Source organism: Misgurnus anguillicaudatus, chromosome 13 (assembly GCF_027580225.2).
Source record: "Misgurnus anguillicaudatus chromosome 13, ASM2758022v2, whole genome shotgun sequence".
Taxonomy (NCBI): Eukaryota; Metazoa; Chordata; class Actinopteri; order Cypriniformes; family Cobitidae; genus Misgurnus; species Misgurnus anguillicaudatus.
The window spans coordinates 26,755,391-26,779,185 of record NC_073349.2 but is presented as its reverse complement, the minus strand read 5'-3'; the positions used below and the strand labels follow the sequence as shown (position 1 = coordinate 26,779,185).

The 23,795-nt window shown below is 38.4% G+C and overlaps 1 protein-coding gene across 1 annotated transcript; it reads left to right on the top strand.

The window, feature by feature from the left end:
• The first annotated feature begins 44 nt into the window (after positions 1–44).
• Positions 45–23,795, top strand: ints11 (integrator complex subunit 11). Its single transcript, XM_055188873.2, has 17 exons — positions 45–369; positions 625–722; positions 1,252–1,325; positions 1,415–1,643; positions 1,880–1,978; positions 2,071–2,105; positions 2,209–2,347; positions 2,431–2,495; positions 4,648–4,837; positions 6,459–6,542; positions 6,660–6,749; positions 6,908–7,070; positions 7,183–7,293; positions 7,931–7,992; positions 9,518–9,660; positions 22,557–22,686; positions 23,676–23,795. The coding sequence occupies exons 1-17, from the start codon at positions 342–344 to the stop codon at positions 23,730–23,732; spliced, it is 1,797 nt and encodes a 598-aa protein (XP_055044848.2). The 5' UTR covers positions 45–341; the 3' UTR covers positions 23,733–23,795.

Here is a 23,795-nt window from a genome sequence, read left to right as displayed (position 1 = left end):
TACATAGACATCTTGGACCACAGACAATCGCGTTTCTACAGCTCAACATTGCTGCTACTGAGGGGACTCGCTTGGTTTTGAGACACAATAAGCAAAAGCAACATGGCTGCCGCGTGAAGTTATCTTTGCTAACCAGTTTTTGTATGCGTTTTTGCTGTTTGATTATATTTAATGGTCTAAATTCTGTACATTTAATTAATCTGCCTTGATAGTAATTTGTATGTTAGTGTGTAATGATCGCTGATTTTAGGGCGGAAGTAAAGGAAGCAGAAAAACATGCACGTATGAAGTAGTATTTTTTTTTAAACGCATTCATTTCTGACCCTTTTATATCGGTAAAGATGCCTGATATTAAAGTCACACCTTTAGGTAAGTAAACAATTTATATAAATATATAGGCTTAACAGATCAGTTTTCTTTGTGATTATAATAATGAAGCATTTTATACAACATTATGGCAAGTATTTATAACATTCTTTATTAAGTATTTAATAACATTCAAGTATTATATTATGTATAATTATATATTGGTTATAATAGTTTTATTTTGCAAGTATATCTAAACTAAAGTATTATACATGTTGTAATATTACAAAAAGCTAATATTATAAATGTATTTTACAGGTGCTGGCCAAGATGTGGGGCGCAGCTGTATTCTGGTCTCTATCGGAGGCAAAAACATCATGCTTGATTGTGGGATGCACATGGGCTACAATGATGATGTGGGTTGTTTATTAAAGCCACACAACTGGTTTTTAATGTTTTTAAAGGGGACATATCACGAAAATCTGATGTTTTCCATGTTTAAGTGCTATAAGTGGGTCATCAGTGCTTGTTTCAACCTAGAAAATGTAAAAAGGACCATCCAGTAACTTAGTTTTGGTAAATCCTTCTCTGCAAGCGTGTGAAAAAATAGGTCATTGAAATATGGGTCCCCTTGTGATGTCGGAAGGGAATAATACCACCCCTAATCTGCATTATCCAACCACAGCACTGCCATTTAGTACAGAGATCAGCTCATTTGCATTTAAAAGGACACAACCAAAAATTGCACATTTCTGCTCACACGTATAAAGTGGCAATTTTATCATCATCTATATGATATTTTGAGCTAAAACTTCACATACGTACTCTAGGGACAGAGAAGATTTATTTGACATCTTAAAAAAGTCTTGTGAAATGTCCCCTTTAACATTTACATATAACTCTAAACTGCCATTAATACTTCTGATCTGTTTATTTTCCCAATAGAGACGTTTTCCAGATTTTAGTTATATTACTCAAAATGGTCGCCTCACTGAGTTCTTGGACTGCGTCATTATCAGGTTGGTTTATATTTGATGTGTTCATCGGCTGTCGTGCGAGTTTTTCCCGCCCTCCATTAAAGCATGTTTTTCCTTAATTCTTCCTCAAGTCATTTCCATCTGGATCACTGCGGTGCTCTTCCCTACATGAGTGAGATGGTGGGTTACGACGGTCCCATTTACATGACCCACCCCACCAAAGCCATCTGCCCTATTCTGCTAGAGGACTTCAGAAAGATCACGGTGGACAAAAAGGGAGAGACGAACTTTTTCACCTCACAGATGATCAAAGACTGCATGAAAAAAGTCGTGCCTCTGAACCTCCACCAAACAGTTCAGGTAAAAACTTCCACCGGCTTTACTGACGAGATGCGCATGACTATCGCAATCATTGTTGTCTAGTGGTGCGAGTTCCCCAAAGGGACTTTGATAGTGTAAAGCATGTCATTTGAGACCCAACTACTAACTTTTTCAATGTTTTTTATCAGCATCTTCCTGATTTTAACCATAAATGTTCAATTGAATGTGTTACAGATGGATGTTATATTTATATTTGTGTATTATCTACAGTTCAGGTGGATGAAGAGCTTGAGATCAAAGCGTACTATGCCGGTCACGTGCTGGGAGCGGCCATGGTTCAAATCAAAGTTGGCTTAGAGTCTGTCGTCTACACGGTAAGTTTTACATTACCCGTCACATACTGGATCATTTCTCGATGTTCCTGCTTTGTTTTCTTGTACAATGATATGTCTAAATCTATGTGTAGGGAGATTACAACATGACACCAGATAGACATTTGGGGTGAGTACAATGTCTTAGTTGCTTGTGTAGATTATTTCTGCAGAGTGCTTTTACTCGTCAAGTGAACTTTCAGTTTATATTATTTTAATGCGCTTTATATCAGAGCTGCTTGGATTGATAAATGCCGACCAGATATTTTGATATCGGAGTCCACGTACGCCACAACGATCAGAGACTCCAAACGCTGCAGGGAAAGAGATTTCTTGAAGAAAGTTCACGAAACAGTGGAAAGAGGAGGAAAGGTGGGAAATGCAAGCGTTTCCTCCAACAGCGATATGTTGCGGTTCTATCTATTATATTTTTATATTTTATTTTATTATTTTAGGTCTTGATTCCAGTGTTTGCTCTGGGAAGAGCTCAAGAACTCTGCATCCTGTTGGAAACATTCTGGTGAGTTTGGATACTTTTCCATTTGTTTAATAGGGTGATTCTCACGAAAACTTGGTTTTAAAAATGTCAAGCATGAAAATGTAAAAATTGCTTAAACTTACTTTTTTTTCCCACCAGACATTGAAAAACAAAGTCTGGAGTAAATGGGAACATTTAATTTAAAAACTTATCATTTAACACTTTTTGTAACATAATTTAAAAAATTAGTCCTAAAAAATCTCATTACTGCAACAGTCAGAAAACATCAACACTGACATATTTTCAAAATGACATGACAAACCTGAAAGAACATAATTTGGAGATTCTGCACATGCATTTAAAATCAAAAGTATTATGCTTCTATTAAGTAAATTAACATTTAGTACGCATCTGTTGCGGTAATGATAATCAAAATGTCGTGTAAGCATTCTGACGAGACAATATTTCAAATGAACTGTAAAAAAATGATCTTACCTGGTAGCCATCTTGAAGTAACTGGTCCATGTGCTTGGTCACTCAAAATCAAACTTTATTAAAATTCTGTATGTGTGCTTAAACTGTTCTCAAAAAGTGTTGCGGAGGATGAGAACATCAGGGATGGACACATCATTTTCCTAATTTTTCTTCATTATTATTATACATGAATATTCAGTAAATATTTTTTCTGTCATCTAAAGTAGTCTAGCAAAACATCCATTTATTTTTTTTCTTAATATTTTTGTGTTACTTTGATTAAATTACAACATAACGCATGTTCAAACACAGCCGGACACATTGCGGTAATGAGAATTTCAGCAGAAAATGAGATAAAATTTACAATTATAAATTCTTATGTTGAAATCACACATTGTGCAAGGTAGAACACAGTATTGTGTTAATTCTGATGCTTTTTAATGTTACTATATTACACATTTTAAAGCTAAAATCATTAGTGCCGTGATGTTTCAATGGTTTCGTGAGAATCACCCAATAAATCATAACAGAGATGTTAAAAACCATGGCCAGGGTTCCCACGGGTCCTCGAAATCCTTGAAAGTTAGTGAATCTGAGGAAAAATTCAAGGCCCTGGAAAGTTTTTGAAAATATAGATACAGGTCATTGAAAGTGCTTGAATCTATTTTATGCAAAACGTTTTCTTGGAAAAATCCATATTATTCCCTGTGTGATATAGGATAATATCATAAAAATTCAAGACTTTTTAGGCACACGTACTAAACTGTTCGCTTTAAATGCTTATATCTTCTGTATGCAAATGTTGATTCATACCTTTTTTTGCATATTTGTGTTTGACACTTGAAATCATCTCGGGTTATGTATGTAACTGCTGTTCCCTGAGAAGGGAACGTAACGCTGTGTCTCCCTTTCCATACTTCGTCGTCCCTGTATGCCGCCTTTGCCAATATTTCAGATACCGATATACTTCCTGGCTCCCACGTCACCAGGTCTTTGTCATTAAGCCTCACCATTGGTTGAATTTGATATACACATTCAGACGCACTTACCCCTGGAGGCGTCCCCAAAGTTACTGCACGCAGTAACCCAGCGTGAGTTCCCTTGAACTGTAACAATGTATCTTAAAAGGTAACACAATGTAACCTTGCTCTCACTTGAAATGTGTCCCCACATTTAGTTCTTTGAATTTGAGGGTATTGGACCTGGAAAGTCCTTGAATTTCAAGTTAACTAAGGTGTGGGAACCCTGAATGGCTTTTCTCAGAAATTAAAAAGAATTTGATGCAAAATAATGCGTCATGGGATACGCTGTTCCATCTAATGTGTTCTGTTCTGTACATACAAATGTAATCTTGTATGCCTGCACAGTATTGTGTGGAAATTTTGCTTGCCTGCTATGTGTATTGCGGTATTGTAATTACATCACCAAAAATAGTTGCATGATGGTATTGAATAACTCTTGTCAAGCAACCACATCGTGTATGAATTATATTGCAACCATATCAATTGTTACCACCCATCATGTGATTTGCAAGATGAAATGTTGCTAAATCTGTGATTTCTTAAGCCGTTCGAAACGTTCATATAGTGTAACGCTGGCAAAGTCATCCAAAATAGTTTTTCTTTTGGAAAAAATGTTTAGTTAAGTGACTGTGTTGCAATGTCAATGCTAAAACGATATATTGTGTATGGTAATAACAGTACCACTTTTACTCTTACAGGGAGAGAATGAATCTGAAAGCTCCCATATACTTCTCTACTGGACTGACTGAGAAAGCCAATCACTATTACAAGCTTTTCATCACCTGGACCAATCAGAAGATCCGCAAGACGTTTGTACAGCGAAACATGTTTGAGTTCAAGCACATCAAAGCCTTTGATCGGACCTACGCAGATAACCCTGGGCCAATGGTAAGATCAATGACATCATCATATAAACTGATAATATATGTATAGATGCTTGATAAAGGATTAGTCAATTTTCTTAAAAAAATCCAGATAATTTACTCACCACCATGTCGTCCAAAATGTTGATGTCTTTGTTTGTTCAGTCGAGAAGAAATTATGTTTTTTGAGGAAAACATTCCAGTATTCTTCAAATTTTAATGGACTTTAATGAACCCCAACACTTAACAGTTTTAATGCAGTTTAAAATTGCAGTTTCAAAGGACTCTAAACGATCCCAAACGAGGCATAAGGGTCTTTTTTTTCGTTTTTGACAAGAAAAATAAAAAATATGCACTTTTAACTTCTCGTCGATCTCCGGTCATGTGACGCGCCAGCGCAACCTCATGCAATACGTCATCACGTCAAGAGGTCACGGAGGACGTATGTGAAACTACGCCCCAGTGTTTGAAGTGTGGAGAAAGAGCACCGTTCAGACATTGTTGTATGTCAAATGATACTAATTAATCTCTTTGTGTCAATTTTTGTTTAAAATGGTCTGCAAATGTACTGCAATTTTAAACTGCATTAAAACTGTTAAGTGTTGGTGTCCATTAAAATCCTGAAAAAAATCCTGGAATGTTTTCCTCAAAAAACATACCGTGTGTCTCAATTCGTTCCCTAGCTCCCGAGGTCGTGAATCAGTATATCGTGTACACAGGTTGGGGCACTGGTAAGGACCCTAGCTCACTTCACATTGGGACAATGTCCACTTTTTTTTCTGTCACGTGGCTGCTTAAGCGCGTTGTAATCACTCATAGCTGTTACTCATCAACAACCGGCAAAAGCAACATATCTCTGACTTAATTTTAAAAACAGTACATTGTGAAAAATGCTGTCATTATTTTCTTACATATCTGTGCATAAAATTGGAGGCATATAATTACATTTTAAATGTAATAAATATATTTTCAATTTTAAATAAATATTATTTTAAATTTTGAGTAGATTGTGGTCCCTTACTGTGTAGCAATGTGTGTTTATATTTACAACTAAAACAAACGTTTGTCTTTATAAAAGTTCTGTAACATTTCATAAAGTTTATTGAGTTAGATCACGTGATGTTCGGTTGGCGAACTTCAGAAAAGGTCACGTGATTTCCGGTTAGGGAACATAGGGAGCATCGATGCTCACTGGTTTTTGCGTTGCATTGTGGGAATTTTTAGGGAACGAACGTTCCAGTGCACTGAACGGATTTTGCGATTGAGACAGCCCTTAAAATGGCCGACTCCCTGATCAGTGCCCTGACTACTGAACAAGGGAGCTGATTGAGACACACGGATAGTTTCTTCTCGACTGAACTAATTTTGGATGACATGGTGGTGAGTAAATTATCTGGATTTTTTTTAAGAAAATGGACTAATCCTTTAAAAATTAATTTGTGGACAATTATCCGCTTTGTGGGAACGCAAACAAGTCCGGGATTTGATCCAGTAACAATACTAGGATCAGTCCTGTGTGGAAAAAACCAAGGCAGGAACGATGACGTAATCGGGTGTGTCGTAGTAATGAAATCTCTGTGTGAAAAGGGTTGTTTTTTTAGAAGAGATGATGGATGAATCAAATTGAATCTTTTTTTTTTCATCAGGTTGTATTTGCCACTCCTGGAATGTTGCATGCCGGGCAGTCTCTACAGATTTTTAAAAAATGGGCTGGCAATGAAAAAAACATGGTAATATCGATATTATCTATCTACTATATGCGTGTGCTAAGACTTTTACATTTTTTTCCACTTGTATTGCTAAAACAAAAGAAAAATGAAGAGTTGAATGTATGGTTTATATTTCAGGTGATCATGCCTGGGTACTGTGTGCAAGGAACTGTGGGACACAAGATCCTGAATGGGCAGAAGAAACTGGAGATGGAGGGAAGAGCAACGGTAATGAGTCCTGCAGTTCATTTTGCCACTAGGTGGCACCAAAGAGCTTCACATAATCGAGACCTTTAATAAATCATCCATAATGTACCATGAAAAAGGTTTTTGCATGTGATGGTTCTGTCTCTCACGTCTGTGCATTTCTGCTTGTTTGTTTTCAGTTGGAGGTGAAGCTGCAGGTGGAGTACATGTCCTTCAGCGCTCACGCTGACGCTAAAGGCATCATGCAGCTGATTCGCATGGCAGAACCTCGCAACATGTTGCTGGTGCACGGAGAGGCCAAAAAAATGGAGTTCCTCAAGGACAAGATCGAACAGGAGTTCAGTAAGTCCACTTCCCATAATGCACAGAACATGTTACCAAAAATGACCAAATGTTTTTGGTTCATAAACCTTGGTTTAATATCATAATGGTCTAATGTTTTTTCCATTCGCAGATATCAGCTGCTACATGCCAGCCAACGGAGAGACGACAACCATAGTGACGAATCCCAGCGTCCCTGTGGACATCTCGCTCAATCTGCTAAAGAGAGAAATGGCTCTTGGAGGTGATGAGATGTCCAAGATTTTCAAATCAATAATTCATCCCAACACATCCAGAGATTTGTTTAAATATTGCAATAATAATATTTTTAGCAAATATAATTTTTACTTTTTGATAATTTCTCTTAAAGGGGACAGAGAATGAAAAACCATTTTTACCTTGTCTTTGTTGAATAATGTAGTCTACCCGCATTCCCAAACATACAAAAAGTGCTAGATATGCTAAACATCTCAGTCTCATAGAAATTCCTCTTTTAGAAATGTCAGCCAGAAAACCGCCCAATCTGAAGAACTGATGCTTATGACATCACAGGCATCTCACTGCCCCTCCACTTTAAAATATTTGGCTACATTTTTTGAGTAGCAGCAAAGTCAGCCAGTCAGTAATGAGATTGCAAGTTAAGCCAGTAGGGGGATCCAAATAGGTGCAAAACCACTTGTTTAAAATCCCCCACCCTAATAGAGCTATCTCAGAGAGGTTTTTAGGAAGCTTCTAAGGCATTACAGACCCAAACAATTTTTTTGTCTACATGTCACATCACAGAACAAGGATAAATACCCCGTTCAATCATTCTATGTCACCTTTAAAGGGTTTGTTCATCTGAAATTTAGGATTTATAATGAAACTGTACTGTATTTCAGGTCCACTGCCTGATCCTAAAAAGCCTCGCACCATGCACGGCACGTTAATAATGAAGGACAATGTAAGTCACGGTAGTTCTATATAAGTTTTCATTTCATAACCTTTATAACTTTATATGTGGAAGTTGTGGCGTCCCACGAGTGAAAGTTAAAGTAACCAAGTAACCCGTACTTGCGAGGTGTCTTCTGCATTTAACCCATCCAGTGAGTATTGAACACACGCATGCCTGGAGCAGTAACAGCTATCACTACGGTCCAAAAATCTGTACCTGATCCGAATCACATCTTGCCCGATGTGCATAATATATTTTTTTAAAAGTGATACTCGATCTGATCAAATTAGAGCCGAGTCCGAACCCGTTTTAGCCTGAATGTAAACGGCATTGACTTGTGTACGTGTATCTTGGTGGCTTGGCGACTGATTTGCCCCAGTTGGTTTATATCAACTGGTGCCGTATGAGTGATAAATGATCTCCTGCAAACGGTTGCATGCAAAAAAGCCTGCATGATGTACAAAAAAGAAAAAAATTAAAAGGTGATGACGATTTGGCCCCCTAGCGTTCTCATAGAGACAGAGCGCCGTTATGCAAATTTGAAAACCACGCCCACCGGGGGGGAATTCAATCCAACCGTCTCCATTGACTTTGTATTGCGAGAAGCCGCCTCCTTGTCATTTCTGGCTTATAACAAAAAACTGAATAATGCCTAAAAGCTGCTGTGTGACAATATGTACAGCTAACAAGCCAAATAACCCAGAAATAAGTTTTTATAAGCTGTCGATCCGTAAAACCCAGTCTTTAAGGAGAATAAAGTGGATCGCCGACTACGTTTCCCCCTAGTGGACGCAGTTCTACTAATAGAAGTACTATGAAAAGTTGCCTGTATCCATTTTTGTGTCTTTAAACGCTCGTTTTTTGGGGTCGACAGCTTATAAAAACTTATTTACAGATTAAACTTAAAAACAGAATAATACCTAAAAGCTACTGTGTGACAAGGTGTACATCTAACACGCCAAAATAATTAATAAATACGTTTTTATAAGCTGTCAACTTCAAAAAACGAGCGTTTAGACACAGAAATGGAAACAGGCAACTTTTCATAGTACTCATATTAGTAAAACTGCGTCCAATAGGGGGAAACGTAGTCGGCGATCCACTTTATTCTCCTTAAAGACTGGGTTTTACGGCTCGACAGCTTATAAAAACTTATTTCTGGGTTCTTTGGCTTGTTAGCTGTACATATTGTCCCAAAGCAGCTTTTAGGCATTATTCAGTTTTTTGTTATAAGCCAGAAATGACAAGGAGGCGGCCTTTTACAATACAAAGTCAATGGAGACTGTTGGATTGAATTCCCCCCCGGTGGGCGTGGTTTTCAGGTTGTGACGCGCTGCGCTCTGTCTCTATACTCTGCACCCCTGTCCTTGGGTCTCAAGCCAGACCTGTAGTTTTGAAAAGCTCTACCTCAGTCGCTGCCTTCTTGAATTGGGAATCACACCGTTGACAGCCACAACTGCCTCATATTGTAGTGGAAATGTGTAGTTTCTGATAAATTGCATTGCTATGTGTTTGTTTGTCTATGTTTGTGTAGAGTCTACGGCTGGTTTCGCCAGAACAGGCTCTGAAAGAGCTCGGCCTTTCTGAACATCAGTTGCGTTTCACCTGCCGCGTGCAGCTACACGACCCTCACAGCGACGGTGACACGCTCAGCCGGATCTACACGCACCTCAAGAGGTCTGACCCCTCTCTCCGTCTATCTGTCTGTCTGTATAGTAGATATAAATTCATTATGAATGTTGCAGTCGTGCTTTTTATTCCAGTGGTTCTCAAACTGGGGTCCGGGGCCCCCAGGGGGTCTGCGAGATGGTGCCAGGGGGGTACCAGTTTTATGACATTTTATAAAATATATTAATTTATCATGAATTCTGTGAAATTAAACCTAAAAAAAATAAGGCAGCACTACTTTGTATAATTTAATGTTTTGTTTAATTAAAATGTGAAGTTTTAGAACTGTTTTTTGTCATACATTTTCTTTGGGGGGCCGCAAAGGAATGCACCGTACACAAAGGGAACCGCACGCTGAAAAAGTTTGAGAACCACTGTTTTATTCGACCGTCAGGTTTCCAAAAGACTGCCGCATTATTTGAAGAGTTTGGTTACAAATCAATTTTGACAAATTTCGGTAAAAATGTGTTTTCTATGCCAAGAAAGTGACAAGATGAAAACCACTATTTTCTGGTACAAACTTTCACATAGCATCTTTAGGTTATAATAACATTAAAAATTTAAATCCATAATTTGATTTTCAAAGATTTATTATAAAACCTGATTATTTTTTCCGCAAAATGCAATAAATCCATGACAGGTTTTTTCAAAATGCTTTAAATCTATTCAATCAATGTATACATGTGCATTCATCTTTACCATTTTATATTCATTTAGTTGAGTAGTGATATACACTGATTAAAAAAAATAAACATTAATGGCATTAATCAAAACGCGTATCCCTCCAGAAAAACGCGATTGTGCGATCGCGCGATATATTGCATAATCAGCCAAAGTCCGCATATTTATGCGGGGCTGCATTTTTTCCAAATACGACGCAATTTCGCCGCATTAGTTACATATTTCCGCGCACAAAATATGCGGGCTTGCATGATTTCATAATCTCCGCATTTTCGTAGCAAAAAGTCACATATATATTAGCAGAAAGTTGAAAAATGTTGCATTTATTTCCCAAAAGCGCAGCCGTGTCCTCTATTGCCATGGGAACGTTATGAAGTGACGTGATTATGTGACGTGAACATCATTGCAGCTTTTGCAAGTTTCCGCAGTTATTGCAAGTTCCGCAATTTTCGCAAATTCCCGCAATTACATCGCATAAATTGCATAAATATCCCGCATATTCCATCGCATTTTTTAAGAAAACGTGCCGCAAAATAGGGCTGTCGCGGTAACCGCATGACCGCGCTACTGACAAGCCCAACCGGATAGAAAAAAAGCAACCGCAACAACCGCGCCTTTCACGTTAAATTCATGAAACTATATGCCGCCTTGTTTTTCACGTCATACAGTACATGTATAATAAAGGCCAAATAGATTCTCAAGAGTTAAGAGAGTAGGCCAGTATTTTTCTTAAATTTAAAAAATAAAATGTAATACTTCATATTTCGTTAAATCATACAGTGAATGTGTGAAAAAGTAAAACTGAGATGACAGAATAACTGCGGCGTCGTCTGCCTCTAGATGCAGTTTTAAAGATTAAAAGTACTTACCAGAAGAACTCAAATAACGCCAAAATATAACTGGTTGTTTACCAGCATTAAAACCTCATAAAAAAGACCTTAAAGGTTTTTTCTTTGTGCATCTGCAGCGTCCGTGGATGCAGCCAATATAACGCTGCGGTTGCTTTTGTGAATTGACTGCATACTTGACTTTCACCTAGACATTTAGATAAACAAGTTTTTCATCAACAGTATCTGCGTGAAACATTTTAAACAATGATGATCATCTGCCGACTCGACTGTTTCATCACATCCTTTATACACAGAGAGTCTGCTTTATTTATTTTTTCCTTCGCTCCGCGTGAGCTAAACGTTTCCGCTTTTTTTTAATCTCATATATTTCTACATATTTTCGACAAAGGAAGACACAGGATATAATGTAAGTTATTATAGATAGCATTTAAGTTTGTTCTGAAATGATGACAAATCTGTGTGACTAAAAATTACCTCTCCAGCTTAATTTAGCCAAAATAATAATACATTCGTTTTCATACTTTATATTATATTATATTATTAAAAAAAATATTATGCATTGCCTTCTGTATTGCATTCGCTTTGTACATTTACAGGTGCATAAATACTGGCTAATTTTAATTTCTTTAAGACACTGCTGTGTTCTGTTTTGACCGATGCTCTGTTAATTTGCGCTTCACAAGCCTAAATGATGTTCTCCAATTTATTTTTGTTTTCTCAAAAATATATTTAGCTGTAGTATAGCTTGTGTTAATCTTTTTTTCATAAGGGGAAATACATGTAGCCTACCCTTCTTCTACATTAGTTGACCTCATTGTTCTGGATTTTAAAAAAAAATTTATTTTAGTAAATGAAGGCGGTAAAACCGTATACCGCGCTGGTGAGCCACGCAAAATCACCGCGACAGCCCTACCGCAAAATCGAGGATTTTTGCCCGCAACAATCACAAAAAAACTCTGCGTTTTTCTGGAAGGACTGACTTACTTTGTCATATTAATAACACTGTCATTGCTGCTGTCATCCTTGGGACGTCATTGCTGAACTTTTTTGACAGCAATCAGCTGTAAAATGTTTTGGTCCTTCTCGATTTTCGTTGACAGAGTAAAATAATGCAAATTTTTATAAGATCCTCTGGAGTCAATGTGTTAGTATGACAGAAGCTTAATGCTGTCCTGTGAGAACAAGCAACAGCCGGCATTTTTCCTCCCCGAGTGGCTTACATTTCTTCCCCGCCACAGAAACCACCACAGGTTTATCAATGCCTTCAAAAGTATTATTTTGTTTTTGTTTGTTTGTTGATCACGAAGTACAAAGTAGATGAGGAAGACTAGGATTCTGTGTGTATTCAAAGCGCCACCATTGTTGTTTACAGTGTGTGGAATGGTGCGCTGTGATTGGTTGAGCGGATTTATTGCATTCTGCAGACAGGCATGAAAATCCCTCACCTTTCGGCGAAATTCGCCGTTTTGAATCCAAAAAAGGTGACCCACGTGAATCATGTAGATTCGATGATAAAACATTTTGGGGGGGGAGGGGGGGTATGCGCGCGTTGTTTGAAGACGCGCCCTTCGCCGTCATCCAAACATGTATCCCAGACATTAGATTTGTTTGAGTTCATGCTGCGCTGCTAAAACCGACAGGCAGGCAGGTGACATCAAAGTATCACGAGAGTGAATCGAGAAGCCATAAGGAAGTCTGCTTTCGAACGGCTCTCGCGCTACTGTGATGTCATCCGCATTTCTGTGTTCTTCGTCATACAAGCTTGTTGAAGATGCGTAGAGCGACTGCCTTCGGGACGTAAAGTCAACACAAAACGCTGTAAAACTATCATTGTAGAATTCTAACGCGTCAATCAATTAAAACAACACATTCAATTCAATTCAATTCAATTTTATTTATATAGCGCTTTTCACAATTGGTGATTGTTTCAAAGCAGCTTTACATTAATAGAAGAAGTGAAAAGCACAGAAAAACGACAGATAGCACAACATAATACACGATAGCACAAGCAGCTAAATTTGATGCGGCTATGAATCAACATTATAAGCGTGCGTATTGCTAATGTAACGTAAAGAAGTTAACGCTAAGTTAAGCCCAAGAGGGCTGCCTCCCCGGGTTGAAAAACCCCCTAGGAGAAAAAAAACCCCAGGCTCAGCCGGGGAAGTAAAAAAAGTCATAGGAGGGAAAAACCCTTGGGAGATATATTTATATATACATTGAAACGATTAAGGAGATTAGGCGGAGGTTAAGCGGGTTCTGCCGGTGGTCGTTGGTCATGTATCAGCTGGGCATCACGTTGAAGGTCTGCCGGTGGGTCAGAGGTGTGCCGACTTTCACATTTACCGGAACTGGGTCTGTTTGTCTCATTGTCCTCGGAGAGGAGGACGAGACATAAAGAAAGAAAAACAAAACCCAATTAGCGTAGGGGCCATTCACATGTATACACCTATACATATACACAAACATATATCCATATATATCCACACATATCTATATATACATATATACACATATATATACATACACATACACACACATACACATATATATACACATATACATATATATACATACACACATACACACATATACACATACATACACACACATGTACATATACGTATTGAAGATACAACGTCATCCTAGTGAAAGACTCTGCACAGTTTGGTTTAGGGAGAATGAGAAAAATGCACGGGACGGCGAATGTTTTGGAAATGGGTGCAGTGACACCCTTTTAAGGACTGAAGTCCCGCCCCCGACTAGTGGGCTTAACACCACAAATCTATACCCATCGTGCTTTATTGAAGTTCGGACGAGCAAGGGAGTAAAGGGGAGATGGGGACGTGACTGCGCCAGCCATCTCCCTGATGCCTGTCTGGGCTTCACAGTACTCCCCTACTCGACTCAGAAACCTCAGGAGATGGGCCGAGCAAGTGATAACATAATTCCATACATAACTTTCAATCACTCCTCTGCGCTTGGCAATTAATGGCCCGATTCGGGGATTTATTAGTGTAGTTTTGAAGTTTAGGCCTTGTATTGTGGTTTGTATGTGCACAGAGTAGCGTTTCTTTTCCTTGTATGTAGCCTTTTCTATTTTATACGTGACCTTTGTTTTTAAAAGTTTATGCCCGGCTCATGGTTTGCTGCACATATGTAAACGAGTAAGGAGAGATTAAACATTTTCGTAAGAATATTTAGTTTATTTATTTATTAGGTTGTTCAAGCTATCTATTGTGAGATGAGTACCATTAATAAAACAATTATGTGAATGCCTTGTTGAAGAGAAAAGTTTTAAGTCTAGATTTAAAATTATCGACTGTGTCTGATTCTCGGACATCGGTTGGTAAATCATTCCAGAGCTTAGGGGCTAAGTAGGAAAATGACCTTCCACTTTTAGACACTTTTGATAGTCTAGGGATAATCAAGAGACCAGAATTTTGCGACCGTAGTGTGCGTGATGGATTGTATTCTGATAGTAATTCTCTAAGATATGAGGGTGCTAGGCCATTTAAAGCTTTGTATGTGATTAGTGATATTTTAAATTGTATGCGATATTTAACTGGTAGCCAGTGTAAAGATGCCAGAATTGGGCTTATGTGGTCATACTTTTTAGATCGAGTAAGTACCCTTGCGGAAGCGTTTTGAACTAGCTGAAGCTTGTTTACTTGATTTGCATGGCATCCCCCGAGTAGCGAGTTACAATAGTCTATTCTAGAGGTCATAAAAGCATGGATAAGCTTCTCTGCGTCAGATGTAGACAGTATATGGCGTATTTTCGAGATATTTCTAAGGTGGAAGAATGCTGTGCGGCAGACGTTGGCGATATGACTATCGAAGGATAAGTTGCTGTCGAACATCACACCTAAGTTCCTAACCGTGGAAGATGGCACCACAGTGCAGCCATCTATGTGCAACTTGTAATCTGACATATTATGTTTGTAGCGATTCTGTTCAATAATAAGTATCTCTGTCTTATTGGAGTTCAGCTTAAGAAAGTTTTGTGCCATCCAGTCACTAACATCGCTAAGGCAGTCTGTTAGCTTAGAAAAAGTGTGTTTCGCTGGGATGTGAGGAGATGTAAAGCTGGGTATCATCCGCATAGCAGTGAAAACTTATGTTATGTTTCCTGATAATGTCTCCTAGAGGTAACATGTATAACGAGAACAGGATAGGACCTAAAACCGATCCCTGCGGTACACCGTATTTAACCAGGGAGTGATATGACTCTTCCTCGTTTACATAAACAAAGTGATAGCGATTGGTTAGATACGACCTAAACCAGGCTAGCGCCTGACCACTGATACCAACATAGTTTTCTAGTCTATTGAGTAAGATTGTATGATCTATTGTGTCAAAGGCTGCACTAAGGTCTAATAATATAAGAATTGAGATTTCACCACGATCGGATGTTAATAGGAGGTCATTTGTAACTCTAAGCAACGCTGTCTCTGTGCTATGGTGGGGCCTGAATCCTGATTGGAACTTTTCATATGTACTATTATTTGTCAAGAATGTGCGTAACTGGCTTGCCACTACCTTTTCTAATATTTTCGAAAGAAAAGGGAGATTTGAAATTGGTCTAAAGTTATTAAGCTCTCCCTGATCAAGCTGCGGTTTTTTAATCAGCGGTTTAATAACTGCTAGTTTGAAAGCTGTTGGAACATATCCTATTTCTAGCGATGAGTTAAAGATATTTAGAACCGGGGTTGACACTACAGGGAATACCTCTTTAAGCAGTTTTGTGGGAACGGGGTCTAATATACAGGACGATGATTTGGATGATGTAACTAGTCTAGAGAGCTCGTCTATTGTAGTAGGTTTAAATGAATCGAGATGTTCGTATGGTAGTCTAGTGTTAAGTGAACTAACGGGTTGAGTGGTGGCTGCCTGGGTAGCTACGATGTTTTCCCTTATAGACGTAATTTTGTTAGAAAAGAAGTTCATGAAGTCGTTACTATTGTGTTGAAGTTTACTATTGGTTTCTGTTTGTTCTTTATTTCTAGTCAGTTTTGCAACCGTGCTGAAGAGGAAACGAGGGTTATTATGATTCTCATTTATAAGCCTGCTAAGATAGGTAGATCTGGCGGTTTTAATAGCCTGTCTGTATTGTTTAACACTCTCTTTCCATGCTGCACGCCATACCTCTAACTTTGTGCTTCTATAATTTCTTTCCATTTTCCTAGTTGCCTTTTTGAGTGCTGCGGTGTGATGATCATACCATGGAGCTGGCGGTTTTTCTTTGATTCTCTTTTTTCGAATGGGAGCAACGGCATCCAATGTGTTAGAACAGACATTGTTTAGGTTTTCTATTACAATATCTAGATCGTCAGAGTTATCTGCTACATGTTTAATTTGGGACAGGTCTGGAAGAGTGCTAATAAATCTATCTTTAGTGGTGGAAATTATTGTTCTGGCTAATCTGTAGCATGTTGTGGATTGACTGATCCTATCTAGAAGTACAGTGTATGACACAAGGTAATGGTCAGAAACTGCATCACTCTGAGGTGATATTTTGATGTCATTAATATTGAGCCCGAGTGACAGAATTAAGTCTAATGTGTGCTTACGAGTATGCGTTGGCCCTGTCACGTTTTGTCTAATATTGAGAGAATTTAGAACATCCATAAATGCACGTCCTAGTGCATCTTTTGGGTTATCCACATGAATATTAAAATCACCAACGATAAGAGCTTTATCTACAGTGACTACAAGCTCAGACAGGAAATCTGCTATTTCTTTAAAGAAATCTGCATGGTGGCCCGGAGGTCTATATATTGTAGCTAAGGCAAAAGAGAGCTGTTTGTGGTTACGATCGGTTATTTCCATATTTAACAACATTAGTTCGAATGATTTAAATTTTACTTCAGATTTTTGGTTTACTTTAAAAATTTTGTTGTATATTGTAGCTACACCACCCCCTCTCCCCTTTAATCGAGGTTCGTGTTTATAATAATAGTCTTGTGGGGTGGATTCGTTTAAACTAATGTAGTCGTCTGCTTTAAGCCAGGTTTCTGTTAAACAGAGTGCATCTAAGTTTTGGTCTGTAACTATTTCATTGACAATAGGTTCTTTATTGGTAAGCGATCTAATGTTAAGAAGGCCGAATTTTAATATTCGAGGTTCATCTGTTAAAGTATTGTTGTCTAATTTTATATTAATCAGATTTGTACCAGATGTGGCAAGCGGTGCTCTGTATTTATTTGTTCGGGGAACAGATACAGTTGAAATGTGTTGATATTCTGGTAAGATTGACTCGAAATGCTGGGATATAAGTGATCTTGACATATCACGGCAGCTAACAGATGGACGGTTAAGCCGATCCGTCTGTTGTCTGACTTGTACCCTGGATAGTCAGACTGTATTCGAAGTAAGACTATTGGTCAGATTTATAGAGAGAATCGCACTTCCTTCCTGAGATGGATGGAGGCCATCTCTCTTTAGCAGGTCAGGTCTCCCCCGAAAATGCTTCCAATTGTCTATAAACCCTACGTTATGCTGAGGGCACCATTTTGACATCCAGTCGTGAAGAGACAATAATCTACTGTAAGTTTCATCCCCCCGGTAGGCGGGGAGGGGACCAGAGCATATTACATTGTCTGACATTGTTTTAGCAATTTCACATATCTCTTTAATATTATCTTTGGTGATCTCCGACTGGCGGAGTCTGGTGTCATTCGTGCCGGCGTGAATAACAATTTTAGAAAACTTACGCTTAGCATTAGCCAGCACTTTAAGTTTTGATCTAATGTCTGAAGACCTGGCTCCCGGTATACAATCGACTATGGTGGCTGGTGCCTCAATGTTTGCGTTCCTAAGTATCGAATCTCCAATGACCAAGGCACTTTTAACAGACGTCTCAGTCGGTGTGTTGCTTAGAATATTGAACCTGTTTGAAATTACCAGGGGGGTCTTGGGTGGGCACCGGAAACGACTTTGCCGCCTGACAGTCACCCAGTTAGTCGGCCCCCTTGACTCAGATGATGGAACCGAGCTATGTGTATTACGTTTAACACTAGGCGCACCCGAAACAGTGTTTGTAGCATTAGCGGTATTAACGTTTGTAGCATTAGCGGTATTAGCGTTTGTATCATTAGCGGTATTAGCGTTTGTAGCATTAGCGGTATTGCTGTCATCAACTAGCGTTTGGATGCGCGCTTCTAGTTCTGCAATCTTCTCCGTCAGCCTTACTACTTCAATACACTTAGCACAAGTAAACCCCTCTGTGCTGATGGAAGAAGCTAAACTGTACATGTGGCAAGTAATGCAGGTTACAATAACAAGCGGAGTCTTACCGCTTTCATGTTGGGTGCTGGCGTCTTCGGTCACCTGGACGCGGTCCGTGAAGCTACATCGCGAGGGAAGCTCACTCGCAGCACGCCCCGATCGCTTGCGGACGTCTGTAGTCAGTGTGATGTGAGGCAAGCTGAATCTGCGACGGCCGGGCAGCGGCTCCTCCACGGCTTCCCGATCGCTTTCATTCTGGGCGATGGCGTCTCCGTTCCCTCGAGCGCGGTCCGTGAAGCTGCACCGCGTAGGGTGTTCGCTTTTTGCACTTCTCGGCCGCTTGTGGATGTGTGGAGCCTGGGTGAACTGGGCGCTGTACTTCGCGTAGGATCTGCGATAACCGGGTATCAACTGCTCCACAGCTTCCCGCTCAGGTGAGGACAGGTCTGAAAAGCATACAGTGGATGAGTCCGCCATTAGATCGGCTGTTTGTTGATGCTAGCGGGCTATATGCTAACACTGGGTGTTTAGCAGTGATAAATCGTTTCACGTGGTAGTACTGCTCAATAGTCGTCACGGTAAAGTATTCTTGAGATAAACGAATATGTTATATTATATAAATAGGAACAAGGTAGTCAGAAAATAGGATTTGGATGATAAACTCGACGGAGCTCTGATGCACGACGCTCACTCTGATGCACGACGCTCACTCTGACTCTCACTCTTAACATTACCAGTTAAGAAATTCAGTGATGTATAAGCCGTTTTGTTTGTTACTTTCCTGAATGAAGTATTCCAGTCAGTGATATTATTTGTAAAACCTCTTTGCTAACTACTTTTTTTACTGCTGAAGGCTACATGTTGCTGGTCAAAACAACCATATTATTCCAAAAAAGGCACTTAATCCACCTGTTTTACTCTATAAACTATGTAAGACATCTACATAGACTGACACTGCAAAGTGACCTAAAAGATTTTTGTTGGAATGGATTGGAACGAATTATGGACGTACTCCTCGCTTGTAAGACACATTGGTCTACTAGTCTACGGCTGTAAGTACTTAATGTAAATATGGTGAAACTGCAAAATATTGCATGAAATGCTGTAATAAGAACATACTGTTACTAATACAGTTCATAAGAAAGTTTACCGTTTACAGTAACATTTAAGCGATTTTAGACTATTTGAGCGACAAAGATGCTAAAGTTTTCAGTGCGCATACGCGCACACACTCAAAAATCACGCAAACGCATATTTTTTGGGCTTGACAGGAGAAAAACGCACAAACTTTATTGTAATACCACAGTCTCTGCAAGTATTCTCATAAAAACAGTCGTTTATTATAAGTGAGCAGTTGATCATGTGTCAGTGTATAGATCGCTTCTCCGTTGTTAAAGGGACAGTTAGTCTCATAAGAAATGCTTATGTTTGAGTCACAATGTTAATCAAACTACAAAAGACATAAGGAAATCACTTTTATAGCTTTAAAAAGATTAATTATATTTAATTTATAGTATGAAAACAGTGTTATGTTAATTTGATACTGTTTTTCTACCTAATCAATAATGTTAGATCTTACTTTATTTGTAACTTTGTTCTTTTCTATTTTATATGCTTGTAATGTCTTGATTTGTTCTTATTTTATTTTCCCACATCACTTTTTTGCTTATCTGAAAATTATTCAACCCATGACTCAAAAACCATAATGTAATTCATTTAACCAGTACTATATTGTAAAATTAAGTCATTTTAAATTAGATGTAGGCCTTCAGGTCCACCCTATTGCAAAACCAACTTAAAATTGTATGGCCTTGTGACTGATGGTCTGATTATGGCAAAATAAAATTATTGCAGATGTAAAATAGTAAGGGAATTCTACTTGTTACAGCTTTCCACATTAATCAACCCATTTAATTAAATATGGTTTCTGTGACTAGTCAAATATTTACATTTTAAATCTAAATTGTCCGTCAGAATTAAATAATTGAAATAATGGTCATGTATGTTATGGGGAATTTTGTTTCTGCGCACGTGGAGGGATGTTGAGTTCCTTACTTCTTTTTTTGTCCTTGGCCATTCACATGCCTGAAGAATAAATAAGTTAAGTTACAGCATGTTCCCTAATGAGGCCATAATATTTATTCAGGGGGGTCCTCCCACCTCGCGGCCCCATCAGAGGCCACATCGCCCCTCGAGCGCCCTTCTCACCTTTTTTACCCCTGACCCGTTTTCATGCCTGTGCAGAGAAGGTGGTCTGGCGTTTATCGCAATTTGGGAATAAAGGGAGAAAAGATGACAGAATAACACAGAGGATATCGGATTTTGCGTCAAATTAAGAATTTACTTTTAATACTGACCTGACCTGACAAAATACTGATTTTGGTGGTAACTCATTTTTTTTTTTATGGCGTTTATCACATTTGTAACCAAACTATTCATTTAAATATGAGTATATGTGACCCTGGACCACAATAGCCAACAATACATTACATGGGTCAAAATGATAAAATTTTTCTTTTATGTCAAAAATCATTAAGATATTAATTATGTTTCGTGAAGATGTTTTGTAAGTTTCCTGCTGTAAATATATCAAAACTTTATTTTTGTTGAGTAGATGAAGTTGCTCACTTTATTTGCGTTTTACTCAAAATTTTCTACTCAATTTTTAGATTATTTTTGCACACTCAGATTCCAGATTTTCAAATAGTTGCATCTTAGCCAAATATTGTCCTATCCTAACAAACCATACATCAACTTTCCCAAAAATTGACCCTTTATGACCAGTGGCGGCCGATGACTTCTTTTTCGAGGGTGCACGATGTAAGCTCGTCACAACATGTCATGTGTGTGGCTCGTCATGTCAAAATCATAGACTGTAAAAAAAGATGGACAACGCCTGTTCGCTCTCTTCCATTGGTGAAAAGTGAAGCCGCCAGTCTCCCGATACGGGGCTGACATCTTGGGTCTTGAGTCTGCGCAGTAGTGATTTCGGGACCAGTCCTGCGCAGTAGTGAGCAGGAAGTAAACCCCCGAAACAAGACCCACCCTCGCTCTCGTAGTATGCGCATATCACACGATATCACAGCTGTCAATCATGACGTGACACATCCGTTTTTATATCATTAAATAACTAACTAAACACAAACTTATTTTAAAAACAAACATTTGAATTTACATCAGCGTGATAAAAACTTCAGTAAATGACAGACACCAGCTTCAGAAAAAAGATAATTGAAGTGTAATAAAAAATTTTAGCTGGTCTCAAGTCCCATTCAATAACATGGGGAGGCGGGGTTTATGACCTATACTAGGACCAGTCACTGGGGGGGGGGCATCGAGATGTTTTGGCTTCACTTTTCAGGGCTTGTGTGGCACGCTTGGTCAAAATATGTGTTTGGCACGTCATGTGAACCTATGTGCATTACGCGTCATTTCAAAATGCATGCCTGCTGCAGACTCTTCAAAGGAGATTATGATAAAAGAGACGCTCGCGTTTGCTAGATACTTACTTAATCTCATTAGTAATCGGAGTTTACTGTTAAGTTAGTGTCTTGTGAGTATTTCGTGAAGGTGAGAGTCTCTTTTATCATAAACCCTTTTGACGCGTGTGCAGCATGCACTTATTTTGACATGTTGCGTGAGGCTCATAGGTTCACATGACACAATGAACACATATTTTGACATGACGAGCCACACACACAACCCTCCAAACACATATTTTGAATTCGCGCCCCTCGAAAGAGAAGTCACCGGCCGCCACTGTTTATGACTGGTTTTGTTTTCCAGGGTCATATATAAGAGTGATATGTGTTAACCATCTTCATATTCATTCTCTTTATTAAAATACAACCAGAAAATGCAGGAAATTTGTATGCAGTATTAGAAAAATGAATAAAATACTTTTGCAAGGTATTACTTGAGCAACTTGAGTAATTATAGAGGACATTATCACCTAACACTAAAAATACAGTGATAAATGTACACTACTTACGAGTGAGTCATTTCACAACCTGAAGTGTGAAAAAACATTGACCACCTTCCCACATTATAAATGTCAGTGAATGTGGGCAGATACTGTATGAGGTTCATGTTTGAGAGACGTTTGAGGTCATTAAAAGTCACATCTGTTTTTTCCCTCTCGTATAGTTTATTGAAAAGCTACGGTGTCCAGCACCTGCCGGACGGCACGGTCATCGTAGAGTCCATTGTTATTAAAGTGACCTCATCACCTGACGAGCCAAATCTTAAAGTCATCCTGCTTTCATGGAGCTATCAGGTAAACCAACAACAGTTGGAAAATACACAATTATAATATTTATTTACATATGTGGCCCTGGACCACAAAACCAGTCATAGGTCGCATTTGTAGTTTTTATGCCAAAAATCATTAGGATATTAAGTAAAGTTTATTGTTACATGACGATATTTTGTATATTTTCTACTGTAAATAAATAAAAAATGTATTTGTCATTAGTAATATGTGTTTCCAAGGACTTCATTTGGACAACTTCAAAGGCGATTTTCTCAATATTTTGATTTTTTTTTTTTGCACACTCCAGATTCCAGATTTTCAAGTTGTATCTCAGCCAAATATTTTCCTATCCTAACAAACCATACATCAATGGAAAGCCTATTTATTTAAATCAAAAGTCAAATTAATTAAAAAAAAAAAATGGACCCTTATGACTTATGGTTTGTGGTCCAGGGTCATACATGCGAGACAATGGTGCAATGGCATTTACAGCAACTTGCTGCCCACACGGGATTTTTTTTACCTTTGTTTCCAAACAACATAAGTGTGAAGAAGTTTCACATGTGCTGTCTGAGATTAAATAAGACCTCATCTGTTTTAAAGGTATAGTTCACCTAAAAATAAAAATGTTATCATTATTTTCTCACCCTCATAATCTGTGAACCTTCAATGTCTGCATTTGGGTTCTGAACAAAGAAAGACATTGGGGTTTAAATGACATCAGGGTGAGCAAAAATGACAACATTTTCATTTAAAGGTGAAGTATCCCTTATTATACAATAAAATACTGTTGTTTAAATTACATTCATGCACTTTAATCCAAAGCAACTTACAGTGCATTACAAGGTATAGTTTTTATTAGTATGTTTGTTTTCTGGGTTTAAACCCATGACCTTTTGCGCGGCTAATGCAATGCTCAACCACTGATCTTTCCAGGAGTTTATTAAAGTAACTTTTTGTAGCATTTGTGTCCTGTTCTTCGTTGTTTTGAAACATATTTTTGTCTTCCTCAGGATGAAGAATTGGGCAGTTTTTTGTCGACACTGTTGAAGAAGGGTTTGCCCTCCTGACTCTGATAAATGTAACTTACTGTTTGCTTTTTGTAAAAAAATAAAGATTTTTTTTTAGGAAAA